Below are 15,642 nucleotides of genomic sequence, written 5' to 3' on the forward strand. Positions count from 1 at the left end.
TGATCTTACTCTTTTTTAATTTATGGCATTTTCAATGAGGTCAATGGCAGCTAAATACATCTTTTTATTTAAGGTATGTAAAAAAGCCTCCTAACTAAGAAATAAATATTTAAAATGCAAACGCTGAGCTATTAAGTCCATATTACTATTATGGCTTATGCAATACACTGCTATCAGTTCCCTTTACTTCAGGGTTCTTTCCCCCCCCCCCCCCCCCCCCTAAATTGCTGTTTTCTGCTTTCTTCCCTTGAGATTCTCCTGCCGTCATGAGGATTTCAGAAAAACATGGCAAAAGAGCTATCATGTATTTTATTGAGATAACATTTTGGGGCCATTTTATTAAAGTGCACTAGAAATTGGGCTTAATACGTTGTAACACAGGATTTTACTGTGCGTTAAGCCCAGATTTAACCAACATCTTCTATTTTTTTTTAGTCATGCGTTCTTCCCATTAGCGCATAGTCCTTGCAGAAAGATAATGCGGGAGCAGTTACTGCCTCTTATTTCAGAGACATTAAGGGGGGAGTTCTATATATGGTGCCTTAAAAATTGGTGCCGAAAAACCAAGTGCTTGGCGTGATTCTACAAAAGTACACCTAAAGTTGTGCATAGTTTATAGAATAAATTCATGTGCCATTCTTGTGGCTAAAAAAAGGCGCACCTATTTAAGCCACCTAAAACCAGGCCTAAATACCTGAAGTTTATTTATTGCAATTTTATCCCACATTATCCCACCTTTTTGCAGGCTCAATGTGGGCACAGATCAGATATATTCTATAATAGTGCACATAGTTTTTTGAAATGTCCACAACCCGCCCATTCCACATCCATGACCATGCCTCCTTTTTGACTATGTGCATTAGAATTTACGCACACCGTGTTATATAATATGCCTAGAAAGTTGTGCGCCTTAATTCTAATTAAAGCCAATTAGTGCAACTAATTGCTTGTTAAGTACCAATTATCAGCGCTGATTGGCTTGTTAATCAATTAAGTTGTGCGTGCAATTTGGCCTTGCGACCAAATTAGAATGCACAACTTAAGGCACCATATATAGAATTTGGGGGTAAGCAGTCTCACAATAACTTGTGTTAGCCACAAGCGCACAGTAAGAGTAATGCGCTAGCTGCTTAATGCTTCCACACTCATGCCACACCCCTAACAAAAATCTACTGAAAAAGTCAGCACATGCAGTTTAACACACGGTAACCTGTAACAAACAAATTACCCAAAAACTCGTTAACTCCGTTGTGCGGCCTCTTTCCATAGGTTAACCATGCGTTAAGAACTTAAAGTCCTTTAATATAAAGGCCCCTTTGTGTTTTCAAGATCATACAAGGGATACATTTAAAATGTAACACTTTTACCTACCATAATAGAAGCCAAGGGAAAGCCTTTTTATTGACAGCTTTTAAGTACATAAGTATTGCCATACTGGAACAGACCAAAGGTCCATCAAGCCCAGTATCCTGTTTCTAGCAGTGTCCAATCCAGGTCACAAGTACCTGGCAAGATCCCAAAACAGTACAATACATTTTGTGCTGCTTATCCTAGAAATAAGCAGTGGATTTTCCCCAAGTCCATTTTTATAATGGCTTATGGACTTTTCTTTTAAGAAGGTATCCAAACCTTTTTAAAACCTCGCTAAGCTAACTGCTTTTACTACATTCTCTGGCAACAAATTCCAGAGTTTAATTACATGTTGAGTGATGAAATATTTTCTCTGATTCATTTTAAATTTACTATTTTGTAGCTTCATTGCATGCCCTCTAGTCCTAATATTTTTGGAAAGAGTAAACAATTGATTCACGTCTACACATTCCATTCCACTCATTATTTTATAGATCTCTATCATATCTCCCCTCAACCATCTCTTCTCCAAGCTGAAGAGCTCTAGCCGCTTTAGCCTTTTCTCATAAGGAAGTTGTCCCATCCCCTTTATCATTTTCATCCCATCCCCTTCTCTGCACCTTTTCTAATTCTACCATATCTTTTTTGAGATGCGGTGACCAGAACTGCACACAATATTCAAGGTGTGGTCACATTATAACGTCCTCGTTTTTGTTTTCCATCTCTTTCCTAGTAATACCTAACATTCTATTTGCTTTCTTAGCCGCAGCCTGAGCAGAGGGTTTATATTGTGGTTTTTCTTACTTTTATCTATAGTTTATTTTTTTAATATATTTAAGGCATAAAGTAGTATTATTAATGACATATCTTTAAAATTCTGGGGAATGTTGCCTTATGCTTAAATTATTTCAGGAAATGCTAAGAATTTAACCTCATGCTTGCCGAGCCGAAGATGAGGCATTTCTAATGATACAACAGAGATAAGAAAAGGTGCAGAAACAGAAACCACAGTTCACTGCTCAGAAGCTGATGCTCATGGGTTTGAGCACAGAATGCCATTTATGACAGGGTGTTTTTGTGAACTTTAGGAATGAAAACCATTCTGTTGAATGCACACACACAGACACACAAAAAATCGTTTTGCCCCGGTTCTTCAGAAACCTCTCAGAAAGCAAACAGGTTAATATCCAGGTGAGAGGTGTGAAGCAAGCAAGAAAGTGTTGACTACCTGGTAGATGCGTCTTTTTATAACGGAGGGCTGAGCTACCCGTACTGCATTGAGGAGAGGCAACAGCTGAAGTGGAGGGTAGAGCCAATACGTCACAGGGCAAGGACCAAAGGTTGCAAGGTAAAGAACATCAGTAGAACATCAAAAGTCAGAGAGGGCAGCCAACCAGGAGAAGCGAAAGGAATTAAAAACAGAAAAAAAGAAAGAAGTTCATGAGAAGAGAGCATATTAGAAAGACAGGAGTTAGGGACTCAGGACCACTTGTCATTAGAAACATTTCTAGGCAAACCTCTTACTTTGGAATTACTTGAATTGAATTGTCATATGGGAACCTGGTACCCTGTACCTGTCAATTTGTGGTTTAAAGAAACTGGGTGGTACTTCAAAAGTTCAGGGGGTGCTAAATAATACTTAACTTCTATGAAACAACTGATAGTTTTAAAATGCTTTAAGATGCCATACAAGAAAGAGAGTTCCATGTGCTATTTTATATATACTGGCCACTGACTTGTCTTTTGTAATGTGTGTATGCTTGTGTAAGATATCATTTAAGATATCTATTAATTTATGGGTGGTTCTATGGTTGTGAATCTGGTTTCTGTACAGGCAAAACTGAAATCGTAAAGAAGAAGCTCAAAGAAGTTCAAAATCAATAACTATAAAATCAAATAATCACACAATATTATTACATACACACTTTCCTTACTGGAAGCTACCTTAAATTTAAACTACAAAATAAAACCTAAGGTACCTTTTGCTGCTAGTCACAAGATGCTATCTAGGTTCATGCTATTCAAGAAATCTATTTTTTGACCATGTAGGCATTTTCCGGAGCTCCCTCTGTGCCCCCCTTCTCTTGCAAGCTAATGTAAACATCTCTGTTGATCCTGAAATTAAATGATCCCCTGTGTGCTTTCCCTCACTTTTCTACCTAGGAGAAGATGTTTAAGGTCCACTAAAGTCATCTCTCATGTAATTGTATTTTCTCTGTTGCTTCCTATTTTGGCACCTCATAACAGCAGTGTTTAGGTATCACCTCAGCATCTCTACTTAAGATCACTGGTCTGATTCACTAAGTTTATTCTCCCATTATTACTTGCTGGGAAAGTCTGTCAATGCACAACTGCTCCCAAGTATGAAGACCATGTCAACAGCCTGACCTAAATACTTTTGGGTACTTTTAAGTGTCTTTTTCAATCCTATGATTTCAGTTTATTGCCTCCAGTTGTTTGCAAATCCCTGAGAGGTGTGCCTGGAATTGTCCTGTGACAGTGATCATACAGTTCCAAGTAGGAAGGTACCCATTTCCCAAACAGGGCCATTTGCTTTCTGAAAATTAGAATCCAGTCTGGCTGCAGAGTGAAGTGTTTCAACACAGCTATTGCCTGATTGCAGCCTTGCAGCATGTGCAGTTCGTGTACAAGTGAGAGTTTGTCATTGAAGTAAACCAGTAAAACCACAATTAAAAAGGGTTCCTTGGATTAATAGGAGGTACCGCAAATCAAAGAAGTCAAATTGATACTTTCAGCTTTTCTTTTCCAATTTTAAAATACAGACTTCTGAATATAAAGAAAGGCTAACTATACAATCACTTGGGGTTTTTTTGGTGCATCAATTATGTGTTGAGAAATCTTTAAAGGGTCATGACTGACACCCAAGTGTGTTTCCCACACCTCTGAAGACAATGGGTTATAAACCCATTATTAGCACAAAGGTTCATGGACTAGATCTGAGCAGACCAAATGCAGAGTGAAGCAGAGGCAACATTGTCATATCTCTATTTTTGCAAAAATTTTTTCATGATGGTAATAAATAGAAATAAAATATATTTATTACCTTTGAAAGAGCACTAACACAGCTACCACACCACGTTTTTCATGAAAAACTATACTTTTCTGGTGAAATGTACATTTTGATATGTCATCAATGCTTCACTCAGTAAACATTATATTTTAAAGAAAAGTCTGGAAAAATGTCCCAATACTGGTAAAGGGATCATCAAATTGAAATCTGGGTGAGGCAATGCTCCTCTCCAATGTGCCACCGAGTCAGGCGTGGCTGAGGGAGATATGGATGATGAAGCTAGCTGAGGTGAGGGCAGAGCAGTTACTCGCCTTTGGAAGAAGTGGGTTGGCACAGGAACAAAGGGCCTCTAGAGAGGCCATTCAGCTGAGATCTGTAGTGGCTGAAATTGACTAGGATGTAAAACTCATTTGGGGGGCCTTTTACTAAGCCGCGTAGGTGCCCGTGTGCCAATTTGGAACCTACTGCCCGGCTACCACGTAGCCCGGCAGTAATTTCATTTTTTACATGTGTCCACTACGTGTGCCGGAAAATTTTCCAGCACGCGGTGCTAACCGGGAGGTAATTGGCATTGTACGCATGTAGATGATTACCACTCGGTTAATGCGTGAGACCTTACCGCTAAGACAATGGGTGGTAGTAAGGTCTCAGGCCCAAAATGGACGTGTGTCAATTTTTATTTTGCCACAAGTCCATTTTCAGTCAGAAAAAAAAGGCCTTTTTTGCAGGCACGCTGAAAAATGGAACCGTGCACATCCAATACACGTGTCTCCAACAGTGCAGGCCATTTTTCGGCGCACCTTAGTAAAAGGACCCCTTGGTGACCAATGTGCAATGAGTTGGTAGAACAGTTCCATGTACACATCATGAAAAGTGGCATCATCATTGGTACTAACGAACTGGGTTTGGATAGAGGATCTATTCTGTGGATAAAGGGAAGCCTTTAATTTCTTGATTTGTCACTTCATAACCTTTCAGAAAACCTATGTTCACCAGTGTTGATCACTGATTAAGGAAAGACTATTCACATCATCCATGGATCCTTAGTCTCCCATCTATCAACAAAATATAGTTGATAAGACAACCATAAAGGTATTATCTGGTAAAGAAGAGACTCTTAGCAATGATAAAGCGTACTGTCTCTATAATGCATATTTGTATAAAACATGAATATTGCATGGCCAAGAATAAGTAAAGAATACAACTCCTACAAAACCCCCCCTTTTCACCAGTAAATGGTACTGGATATCTTCTATCTCACATTTGGCCACATTTGAAAGTTGTCACATGTGAACTTGAATTTTCCAAATTCTGTCGCAGCACAATTTTTTTTTTACATCAAAATGTCAGAAAACAAAGCTTTGGAAAAGAAACAGCGCAGAAGTTGAATTTCTCCTGTTCTGCTTTCGAACCCCATTCCCTCTACCAGGATAACAAGATTTCAAGAAGATCAAGCAATATCGGGGTTCCTACCCCTCACTGTTTGCAGCAGGACTGGATTCAGTAAAACAATGACCCACAAACCTTCAATGTTATGATCTGATTGGAGCGCAGGGCTGCATAGGTGATGCCCAAGTGGTCCTATTGGGACAGTGAGACACATGGACAAATAGCTGAGTGAGGTATGCCGCAGAACACTTTGCAGTTTACTGATTATTGAGCTACAGATGGCTCTCAGTTTAACACAATCATGAATTAGTCTGCTGTCCTGTATGTTACAATGAAATACAATTACATTTCGTCATCAAGGAAAGCAATGCTCACCATAGAATAAGTTAAACATTTAATTCTGTGAAGAGTGCCTAAATTAAGGCCCCAATTAGGCACCAATGTTTACAGAATAGTAGCAGTAGTACTTGTGCACAGGATTGGCACCCTTAATTGAAAAATATGTAGCTAAGCCCTAGGCACTAGTTTGTAAGCATGGTGCACATGTCACTTAGGGCCAGATTCTATAAATGGTGCTCCAAAAGATCGGTCCCAAGCACAATTCTATAAAGCAGTGGTGGCCATACCATTAAGCCACCTGAGGCTGCGTGCTCCAGGAGCAGCACTCTCCCCTTCCCTCTCAATCCTTTATTTGTTTCTTTTCCAAAAGGCGGCAACAATTCTCAAAGGCTGCCCTGCTGCCAGCACCGGCCTCTTCTCCCACTGCGGGCCCACCTATTGACATAACTTCCTGTTTCCTCAGAGGCAGGACCCAGTAGCGAAGCGGCTGGTGCCAGCAGCATGGCAGCCTATGGGAATTGCTGCTGCTGCCACCTTTTGGAAAAAAAAATAAGGTAAATGCGTGCAAGAGGGTTGAGGAGAGAAGGGGGAGATGACAGACCCGGCGTGAGGGCAGGTGGCATCTCATCCCTGCCTCGGGCAGCAGATTGCTTTGGGCCGCCCCTGCTATAAAGGTCTTGAACCCTTTATAGAATCGTGCTGAGCGCCAATTCTCACACCCTAACTTTGGGTGCCAGATTTATGTTTGCTGAAACCTGGTGTAAATTCTGGCACCCAAGTTGGGCATGCTGACCCATTATTCAGTAGCATGTGCAACTTTTTGGAATGCCCCTGACACACCTGTGCCCTTCCCAAGGCCATGTCCCCTTTTGAGTTGCACGCTATGGGATTTGGACACCTGGGAGGCTCATTTTCAAAGCACTTAGCCTCCCAAAGTTCCATAGAAACCTATGGAACTTAGCCTCCCAAAGTGCTTTGAAAATATGCCTCCAGCTGGCGTTCTAGAATAGCAAGCATCCAGATGCATATAAAAATCCAAACTGGTGCCAATTAATGTCAATAATTGGTTGCTAATCTCTAATTATTACACGTTAGTTAATTAATATGGGCATGCATCTCAGCAGCATGCCCAAATCGGGGCATCATATATATAATTCAGAGGTTAGCGTGCAACTGCAAGTAGGCCGTACCTGTGGGCAGCGCATGGGCGTGTCATGGGCGTTCTGCCTAGTGGTGTGCACAACCATAGGCGGTCGGTGGCCCAACAGTTTGGGTAGGCTAAAGGGGGCGGGGTTAGGGGTGGGGCCAGGGGTGGAGCTTAAATCCATAATTGTCTGATAACACACAGAAAAAAAAAAAATAAAAGTCACAATTAATACCTTTTATTAAATGTAGATATTAGATATGTATCATATGTCAAAGAATAAAGTGGTTGCTCAAAGCATATACTAACCACAATCACTCAACTGCAAAACACTATGCACAACTTTGTGCAAAAACACACTCAGAACCTTACTGTACCATAAATATTACACTGGGCAGAACCTAATACACCAATATACCACCTATACGGAAAATGCAGACCGTCAACAATATGAAACAAGGGATCATAATATCACAATTCTCATGTTGAGCCACAAAACACCCTAATTCATATTTAATGTGGGATAAAATGCCATAAATAAGTAAATAAATATGAACTTTTAATGTTGACCACCTAATTCTCAAAGTGGACATATTCCAAACACTATAATGAAAATAAAATGATCTTTTCTACCTTTGTTGTCTGGTGACTGTTTTTCTGATCATGCTTGCCCAGTATCCGATTCTGCTGCTATCTGTCCTCTTAACTCCGTTTCCAGGGCTTCCTTTCTTTTTTTTTTGTTACATTTGTACCCCGCGCTTTCCCACTCATGGCAGGCTCAATGCGGCTTACATATTGGGCAATGGAGGGTTAAGTGACTTGCCCAGAGTCACAGGTTTGAAAAAAGACAATTGGGATTACACACAGCCTGGGAACTGATTGAAGGAACTAAATAAACTCTGGCTATGGTTCAGTCAACTCAGTCAGCACCTACCTCTGTCTCTTCTCTCCAAATCCAATGCGCTGTCTCTCGTCTTGTTCTTCCCTATGTGAGGCCCCTCCCGCGCGTTCCTGCCTATGCGGAGGGACGGGAGCGAGCGCTCGTAGTAGGGAAGGCTGACCGTGACTCCTGACTGGCTGCCTGAGGGCGAGGCGAAGAAGCACTGCAGAGGCACAGGACCGCCAGTGGTGAGCCCCGGGGGGGGGGGGGGGGGGGCGGAACTCGACAACTGGGATGGGCGTGTCACGTGTGGTCGCATCGTGACGTTGTCGTTGGTCCAAAACAGATCCTGGCTGCGGCTGGGCCGAGTGGCGAGCCTGGGCGGGTGGAACTGGGTCATGTGGACGTGGGCATCGTCGCGTGAAACTACTGACGACATCGATCCTTCGGTTGGGGAGGCTAAGCCTCTGATACCGGGCACCTATGTGCACAACTTATAGAATACTATGCGTTGAATGCACTCTAAAGCACAATTAAGCATGGTAACTTATGCCTACCGTTGGCATGGCATAAGCGGTGACAACTAGAAATCAGCAGACCAAGGCTACTTTGTGCAAGAATTCTATAATGGTGAGATAGAACTGGCGCTACACATACCCTGTTGTGGCACCTATATTTTGGTGCAGCTTTATAGAACTGCCACCTTTGTTTTGAAAAGTGACTCTGAAATGCAGGCTTCCTCCTAACAGGATCATTGTGGAGTTCTAGGGAAAAGCTGACTTGAATGGGGTCTTGTATGCCTTACAGATTCTAACAATGGCCTCTCCTGATCTTGTCAGCTGATAGTACAAAATTATACTCAGTCCTTCACTAGTCACACACACCAATATCCCCATGATCAAACAAATATATTCAGCCCAAGACCCTTGATTTTCATTCCCAGTCTTTGAGGGCCATCTACAAACAGTTCAGGTTTTCAGGATACCTCTGATGAATAAGAATCAGAGATTTGCATACAATAGAAGTAGCAAGCATGCAAAACTCTATCATGCATATTATTATTACTATTTATTTTTACCTTCAACAGTACAAGATAAGCCGCAGTCAAAGGCTGAATTGGAGCCTGGGCATGGATGGCCTACTGAAGGAGTATGAATTTATTTTCCTTCTTTTTCTAAACATACTGCAACATTCCAGTGAAGCTGCTTGGCTAAGTAAAGGTGTCTGACCCTTCTGTTATTACAGAGAAGCTTAAAGGTAAGTAATTTATCTCCTTCCCACCCACCCCCCACCCTCCCCAAAAAAAGAAAAATCTCCAGATCCTGTCTGCCAGAACTATTCTCTTTGTGCATTGTCATGTTGTCCAGTCCTGGACCTTCCTCTCCTGTCAGAGATGTTAGGCAGTTGTCTAGAGATTTCTCCAAAACAAAACCAAAACCCCACACTCAGTGGCGTAGCAAGGGGGGGGGGGGAGGGTCCACCCCGGGTGTCAGCTCAGGGGGGGTGCTCCCTGCCAGCTCCCCCACCTCGGCGAATTGACACCCCCCCCCCCCGACCAGCTCCCACACCCTACCTTTACAAAGAATATCGGGAGGCGAGGCGAGCCTGCACGTAAAAGAAATGTGGACCGTCGGGTCTTCCCTCGCTCTATCTGTCCCGCCCTCCGCTGACGCAACTTCCTATTTCCGCAAGGGCGGGACAGACAGAGCGAGAGAAGGCCCGACGGTCCACATTTCATTTACGTGCAGGGCAGGCGCGAGGCGCTGCGCCTCGCCTCCCGATATTCTTTTTAAAGGTAGGGTGCGGGAGCTGGTCGGGGGGGAGGGGGGTGTCATCGTGCTGCACCCGGGGGGAGGTTGCAATGGTGAACTGCCCCACCCCGGGTGGCAGCTCCCCCTGCTACGCCACTGCCCACACTGGATGCTCTTAAGATTATGTATATCTAGCTGTCATGTCCCCTACTTCAACACAAGCGGCGTCCTCGGGCTGCGCGGGGTCCCGTCGACACGTACACTTGACTGGCACTGCACTGAGCCATGTGTGTGTAGTTCTTCTCTGGGTTTGTTCAGAGAGTGGTGGTTGCAGGCTCCTTAATTGCTTTGCTTCCACCCACCTGTGTCTGCTCTCCCTCTGCCTGGCTTCCCTTGCTTCTCTCCTATTGGTCTTCTTGTTCCTCCTTCCCCTGCTCTTGTCCTATGGTTGTGCTCCTTCTCCCTGATGGTTTCTGCTGATGTCAGACGCCAGCACTTTGTCAGCTGAGCTCTTCCTGGACTCCATGCTTCCGCTTCTACTTTGGTAGGTGTTACTTGCTCAGTAGTTTGCTTCTTCTCTACTTTGGCCCTCATTGCTGACTTTGCCTGTACCTGAATTACTCTCTTGCCTGCTGCCTGCCTATTGACTTTACCTGTGCCTGGATTACTCTCTTGCCTGCTGCTTGCCTACTGACTTTGCCTGTACCTGGATTACTCTCTTGACCTGCTGCCTGCCTACTGACTTTACCTGTGCTTGGATTGCTCTCTTGCCTGTTGTTTGCCTATTGACATTGCCTGTACCTGGATTACTCCTCTGCCTGCTGCTTGCCTGTTGACATTGCCTGTTTCTGGATTACTCCCCTGCCTGCTGCCTGCCTATTGACTTTGCCTGTACCTAGATCACTCTCTTGCCTGCTGCCTGCCTGGCCGATATGTTCACCACCCCGCTTCCAGCTCCGTCTCGTAAGTCCTGCAGGCAGCCCGCATCTAGGGGCTCAACCTCTGGGGAACGGTGATCAGCACAGGTGAAACCCGGGGTTGTCCAGCTGCCAAGCAGAATCTGGTCCGAGTACTGGGCTCAGCAGCGCTCTACTTGGTAGAAGAACTCACAGGTCTGACACTAGCATCGCTCTAAATCTCAGTTCCCTTATTTCTTCACATGATGTACGTCCAACATATTTCAACTGGATTTACTAAGCTATAGAGTTTCAGTTTTTGTCATGCTGTTTATACCTAGGCCAGTTATATCTCCATAATCCCCTACAGCCAAATGTTATTTCTTCTACCATCTCCACGCTGTATGTTAGAGGCAGGGAAAGAGAGCTAGAGAGCAACAGGCCTTAATGATGAAGGTTGAGCGAGAGCAGTTATGTTTGTTGGGGGACTGTGTTCTGTGTGTGACAGAGTGGAGGCTGGGCTATCATTCCAAGTTGGAACAGTACCACAGAAGTTTTTGCTCCCAACCGAGACGCGACCTTTTGCCCTTCCCATAAAATGACAAGTGCTAATTGTAGATATTGATATGCAGTTGCACATGGCAGGGCATAGAGGGCACTGGCATATGCTCTAGGCACTGTATAGAGTACGAAGATCAAAACTGAGCTTGTCAGAATCTAGGCAAGGTCATTTTCCCCCAAATCCAGTCATGTACACCATGGAGTATGAAACCCCTTTTATATGATCATGTTCTGTTTTTATATTAAAAATAAAGGGGTCAATACTCAAAACAATTTAAACAGTTAAGTCACACTCAGTGGGCCGTACACAAATATTTAGCGGCGTTTAACAAGGAAGTGCTGGCGAAGACCATCGTGGTTCTGTTCGGGAGAGCCAAGGCTGGTGGAATTGGGGCAGAGCCTGGAGAAATGAGGGCACTGGTGAAATTCAGTGCTGGTGACTGCATATCAAACTGGGCAAGCTGGACTGGGTAAAAGGGTATCCTGACTTTGCCCATTCAGGTAAGCAGTTACTGCCTCATTATTGGCCATATAAGTGCACCTTTCAAATGGCCACACTGATCCAGATATTCAATGCTAGAGCCTGGACATGGCCAGGCACTGAATATCCAGGCTATCATTCAGCCCAAGGCTGTCAGCGACTTAAAAACTGCTCACCGCTCTAGGCTGAATATTGGCCCCAAAACTTTTAGGGGAGAATATCTAATCTAATCTGGGGGGGGGGGGGGGTCTTCTAAAACTGAAATACCGCCAGGCTACCAAAACAACCTAGTGGTAGTTCCCACCCCCAGTGCACACCATTTCTGGCGCTACAAATTTTTTTTATTTTTGTAGCGCTTGCGCATATCTGGCGGTAATCGGGCAGTGCCGCATCCTGACCAGTTACCGCCGGGTTAGCACAGGAGCCCTTACCGCCACCTCAATGGGTAAGTGCTCCCCCCACCCCCAAAATGGGCATGCGGCTTCACTTGCTGCATGGCCATTTCTTTTTAAAAAAGAAAGACCTGCCTTTTACCTGCTGCGGTAAAAGGAGGTGCAGAAGTTTGTTCCAAGATGCTGGACCCCTACCAGTCAAAGTTCTCTGCCTAGTAGCTGCTTTTCGACAAACTACTTTTGTTGGAATACGTAATCTAACTTCTTGAGCAGAACGTAACACCCTAACAAGAGAATAAACAGAAATTATATCTTGAAGATACTCTGGAGCTGAACCATATAAAATTTAAAAACACAAGTCAACAATTTAAAATGTATTCTCGCCTTTATCAGCAGCCAGTGCAATTCAATAAGCATTGGAGTGACATGATCACTGTAATTCCCTTCTAAAACTTTGCAGCTGATTCCTGTATAATTTGAAGTAGACAAGAGGTTTCTGTCCGATTAACTCAAAGCTACTGGGGCTAACCCGTATTTTTAGTGGCACTTACCTGGATAGTGCCACTGAATATCTAGGTAGTCAGCTGCAGCACTATCTGGGTAGTGTTTGTGGGAGGGGGGATCCAGGGACAGAGCCCGTGTGGAGCCAGGATTTACCTGGTTAGCAGCAATATTCAGTTTGCTAACTGCTGCACGGATAAAGTTAGGATGGCAAAAAGACTTGCTAGCAAATTACTTATGCCAATGCTAAAGCATGTTATTGGGCTTCTATTTTTAGGTGTTTATCATCCCCCCAATATTCAAAAGCATTCAACTGGCCAGGATCAACACCTGGCTGGTTAAATGCCCCATAACCGGCTGTCGGCAAATATTCCACGGAACATGGCCGGCCACGACCTGCTGAAAATTTGTGGTTAGCCACTAGCCAATTATATCATGAGATATAACCGGCTATCTGCTAAATATCAGCTTGGCTGGTTAAGCTTGAACTGGCCAAAAATAAACTGGATGTTCAGTGTCAGTCATCGGAAATAGCACAGCATTGAATATCTCGGCTCAGTGCCTGAATGTTGAGTCCTGTGAATTTAAGAATTTGTTTTCCAGCTAATTAAAGGGTCTTTGAGGTATTTCAGTAGTTTTGCAGTATTGGTATAATTGTTGGTTACCTTTTCCAACTGAATGAACTTCACACATTTGTGCAGCTGAGGAGTTTTCAGAGGGGAAAGGCCCAGAAACAGAGGAGAGGATCCAAAACACACAAGGAAAGGGACGTGGTGATTTTTCAGTGTTTATGCAATAAATATTTTTTCTTCCTAGTATTTATTGGTTATAACTAAATAAGAAGCCCTCATTCTAATTCTATCTGGGTGAAACATAAATCTCATGTTTAAAATTTTTTTTCTTCATATCTTCTACTCCTTATTCTTTTCTGCCCCTGAAAGAATTTTGAAAGTTCTAATAAAACAGTCACAGAGGTTCCTTCCATTAACTTACAGCTCCTACTCAAGACTGAATTAGTTGCATCTGGATATTTTGGAAGCGGGAGGTGGAGGAGGATGGGGCAACCCATGAATAAGATGTTTCATATTTCCAATAAAAACGTTAAGTAAATAAATTACAAGCTGTTTAAACAGACAGCTGGATTAAGGCTCAGGAAACCATGAGGATAACAGAAAAGACTGCTTACCCTGTGCGTGTAATCCCCACAATGACCCTGGAATACAAAAATGAAGAATGAATGTTTAAAGCATGCACCACAACCTAAAACTTAACACGAACATCCTCCCTACTGTGGGCATTTCATCTTCAGTACCTGCATGGCATGCTACAGTATTCCACCTGTAGCTTTCTTTTCATTTGACAACAGTGCAATAGCGTCATAAATAAAACATTCATAGTCATATGTTCAACTCCAGTGGGGGAAAATTACCACTCAGAATACCCGAGTACTCCGAATCTAATAATGGACTTGGGCAAGTTGGTCTCCCTGAATCCAATCTATTTTATTCCTCACTTCTACTTCTCTATTAGATATGAATGATTTTATTGCATCCCTTTTTCTCCATTAACTATATAAATGTCACTTGTATAATAACAATAAATGAATAAAACTTTATAGCCTGCTATTCCATAAGATAAAATAACACAATATGACATAAATCATACGATTTTAAAACCTAACACAGACTTCACAGTCAGTAAACTACTAGCATTGTAACTACTATAATAATTTTGGTGGCTACTGCAAACATTATATCTACAGCACATTCATCAAAAGAACACCCAACTACACAGAAGTCCATCTATAAAACAGAGTGGGCAATATTCAAAAGGGTTTAAAAAGACAGGAGAAGCTCCAGCCCAGTTAAGCCCTGCTGAGCGAGCTAGTTGCTGATATTCAGCAGGATTTAACTGGTTAGTGACACTGACTATCTCAGCTAATCGGCCATCTCCTAACTGGCTGGATTAGGGGCAGACTGGGGGTGAAATTAGGATGGAATGCCAGCTTAGCCAGTTAGCAGCAATATTCTGTCCACTAATCAGCTAAGTAACCACCGCACAAAGTTAAGACAGCAAAATATCTGTCCAAAATTTATGCACTGAGGAGTCCTTTTAACAAGCTGTGGGAAAAAAGGGCCCAGCACTAGTGGTGGGGGCTGTCTCTCCTGCACGCCAGAGCCCTTTTTCCACAGCCGATAAAAGCCCCCCCCCCCCCCCCAAAAAAAATGGCCATGCGGTGAGATAACTCTTACCACATGGCCATATGGAGGGGAGCCCTTACCACTACCCATTGGGATGACAATAAGGGCTTCTGTGCTAACCCAGCGGTAACTGGGCAGTGTGCAGCGATGCCTGATTACCGCCGGGTTATTGCCATACAAGCCATTTCTGGGGATTTTCTTTTCCCCCCAGAAACGGCGCACGCTCAGGGTGGGACTACCGCTGACAGCCGCACTGGGCCGGCGGTAGTCCCGGAAGAGCGAGCAGTAAGCCCGCACTGGACTTATCGCTGCTCTGTAAAAGGGCCTCTCAGTTAACCGGGAACCAGTCTGAATATTGGCCAGTGCCTGGTTAACTTCCGGGTCAGCAAACAAGGGCTGACGTTAGAGGGTGGCAAACAGGGCAATAACCTTGGACCCCTATATAAAAGAGGGCCCCAAACCTGCCTCAAGCTGAAGGAGGCATAGGCTGAAGGTCAGCAAATGGGCCCCCTACCCAGTTTCTGCCCTGGACCCCTGAATGTCTAGCACCAGCCCTTTAGCAGACATACCTGGATAATCAATACCAGGAGCCACCCATGTCCCGGCACTGAATATGCGGGTTCAATCAGCCTGTGGCTGAAAGTGGCTTGCAAGCCACTTACTGCAGAAGGCTAAATAATACCCCAGGGTTACCATTAGGCCTATCCCTATTCCATTTAGATAAGC

General features: G+C 43.7%; 1 protein-coding gene across 3 annotated transcripts in view; it reads right to left on the minus strand.

The window, feature by feature from the left end:
• Positions 1 to 15,642, minus strand: part of COL13A1 (collagen type XIII alpha 1 chain) — a 1,024,165-nt gene that overhangs the window by 472,845 nt on the left and 535,678 nt on the right. For 2 of the 3 annotated variants that reach the window (XM_030203531.1, XM_030203529.1), the window contains exons 14-15: positions 13,902 to 13,928; positions 2,579 to 2,644 (exon numbers count right to left, since the gene is read on the minus strand). In XM_030203531.1, coding sequence (XP_030059391.1) covers positions 2,579 to 2,644; positions 13,902 to 13,928 — 93 coding nt within the window. Of the gene's footprint in view, positions 1 to 2,578; positions 2,645 to 5,905; positions 5,963 to 13,901; positions 13,929 to 15,642 lie in introns of all 3 variants that reach the window. The other variant, XM_030203528.1, reaches the window with a different exon arrangement.

The sequence above is a fragment of the Microcaecilia unicolor genome, chromosome 5 (genome assembly GCF_901765095.1).
Source record: "Microcaecilia unicolor chromosome 5, aMicUni1.1, whole genome shotgun sequence".
Taxonomy (NCBI): Eukaryota; Metazoa; Chordata; class Amphibia; order Gymnophiona; family Siphonopidae; genus Microcaecilia; species Microcaecilia unicolor.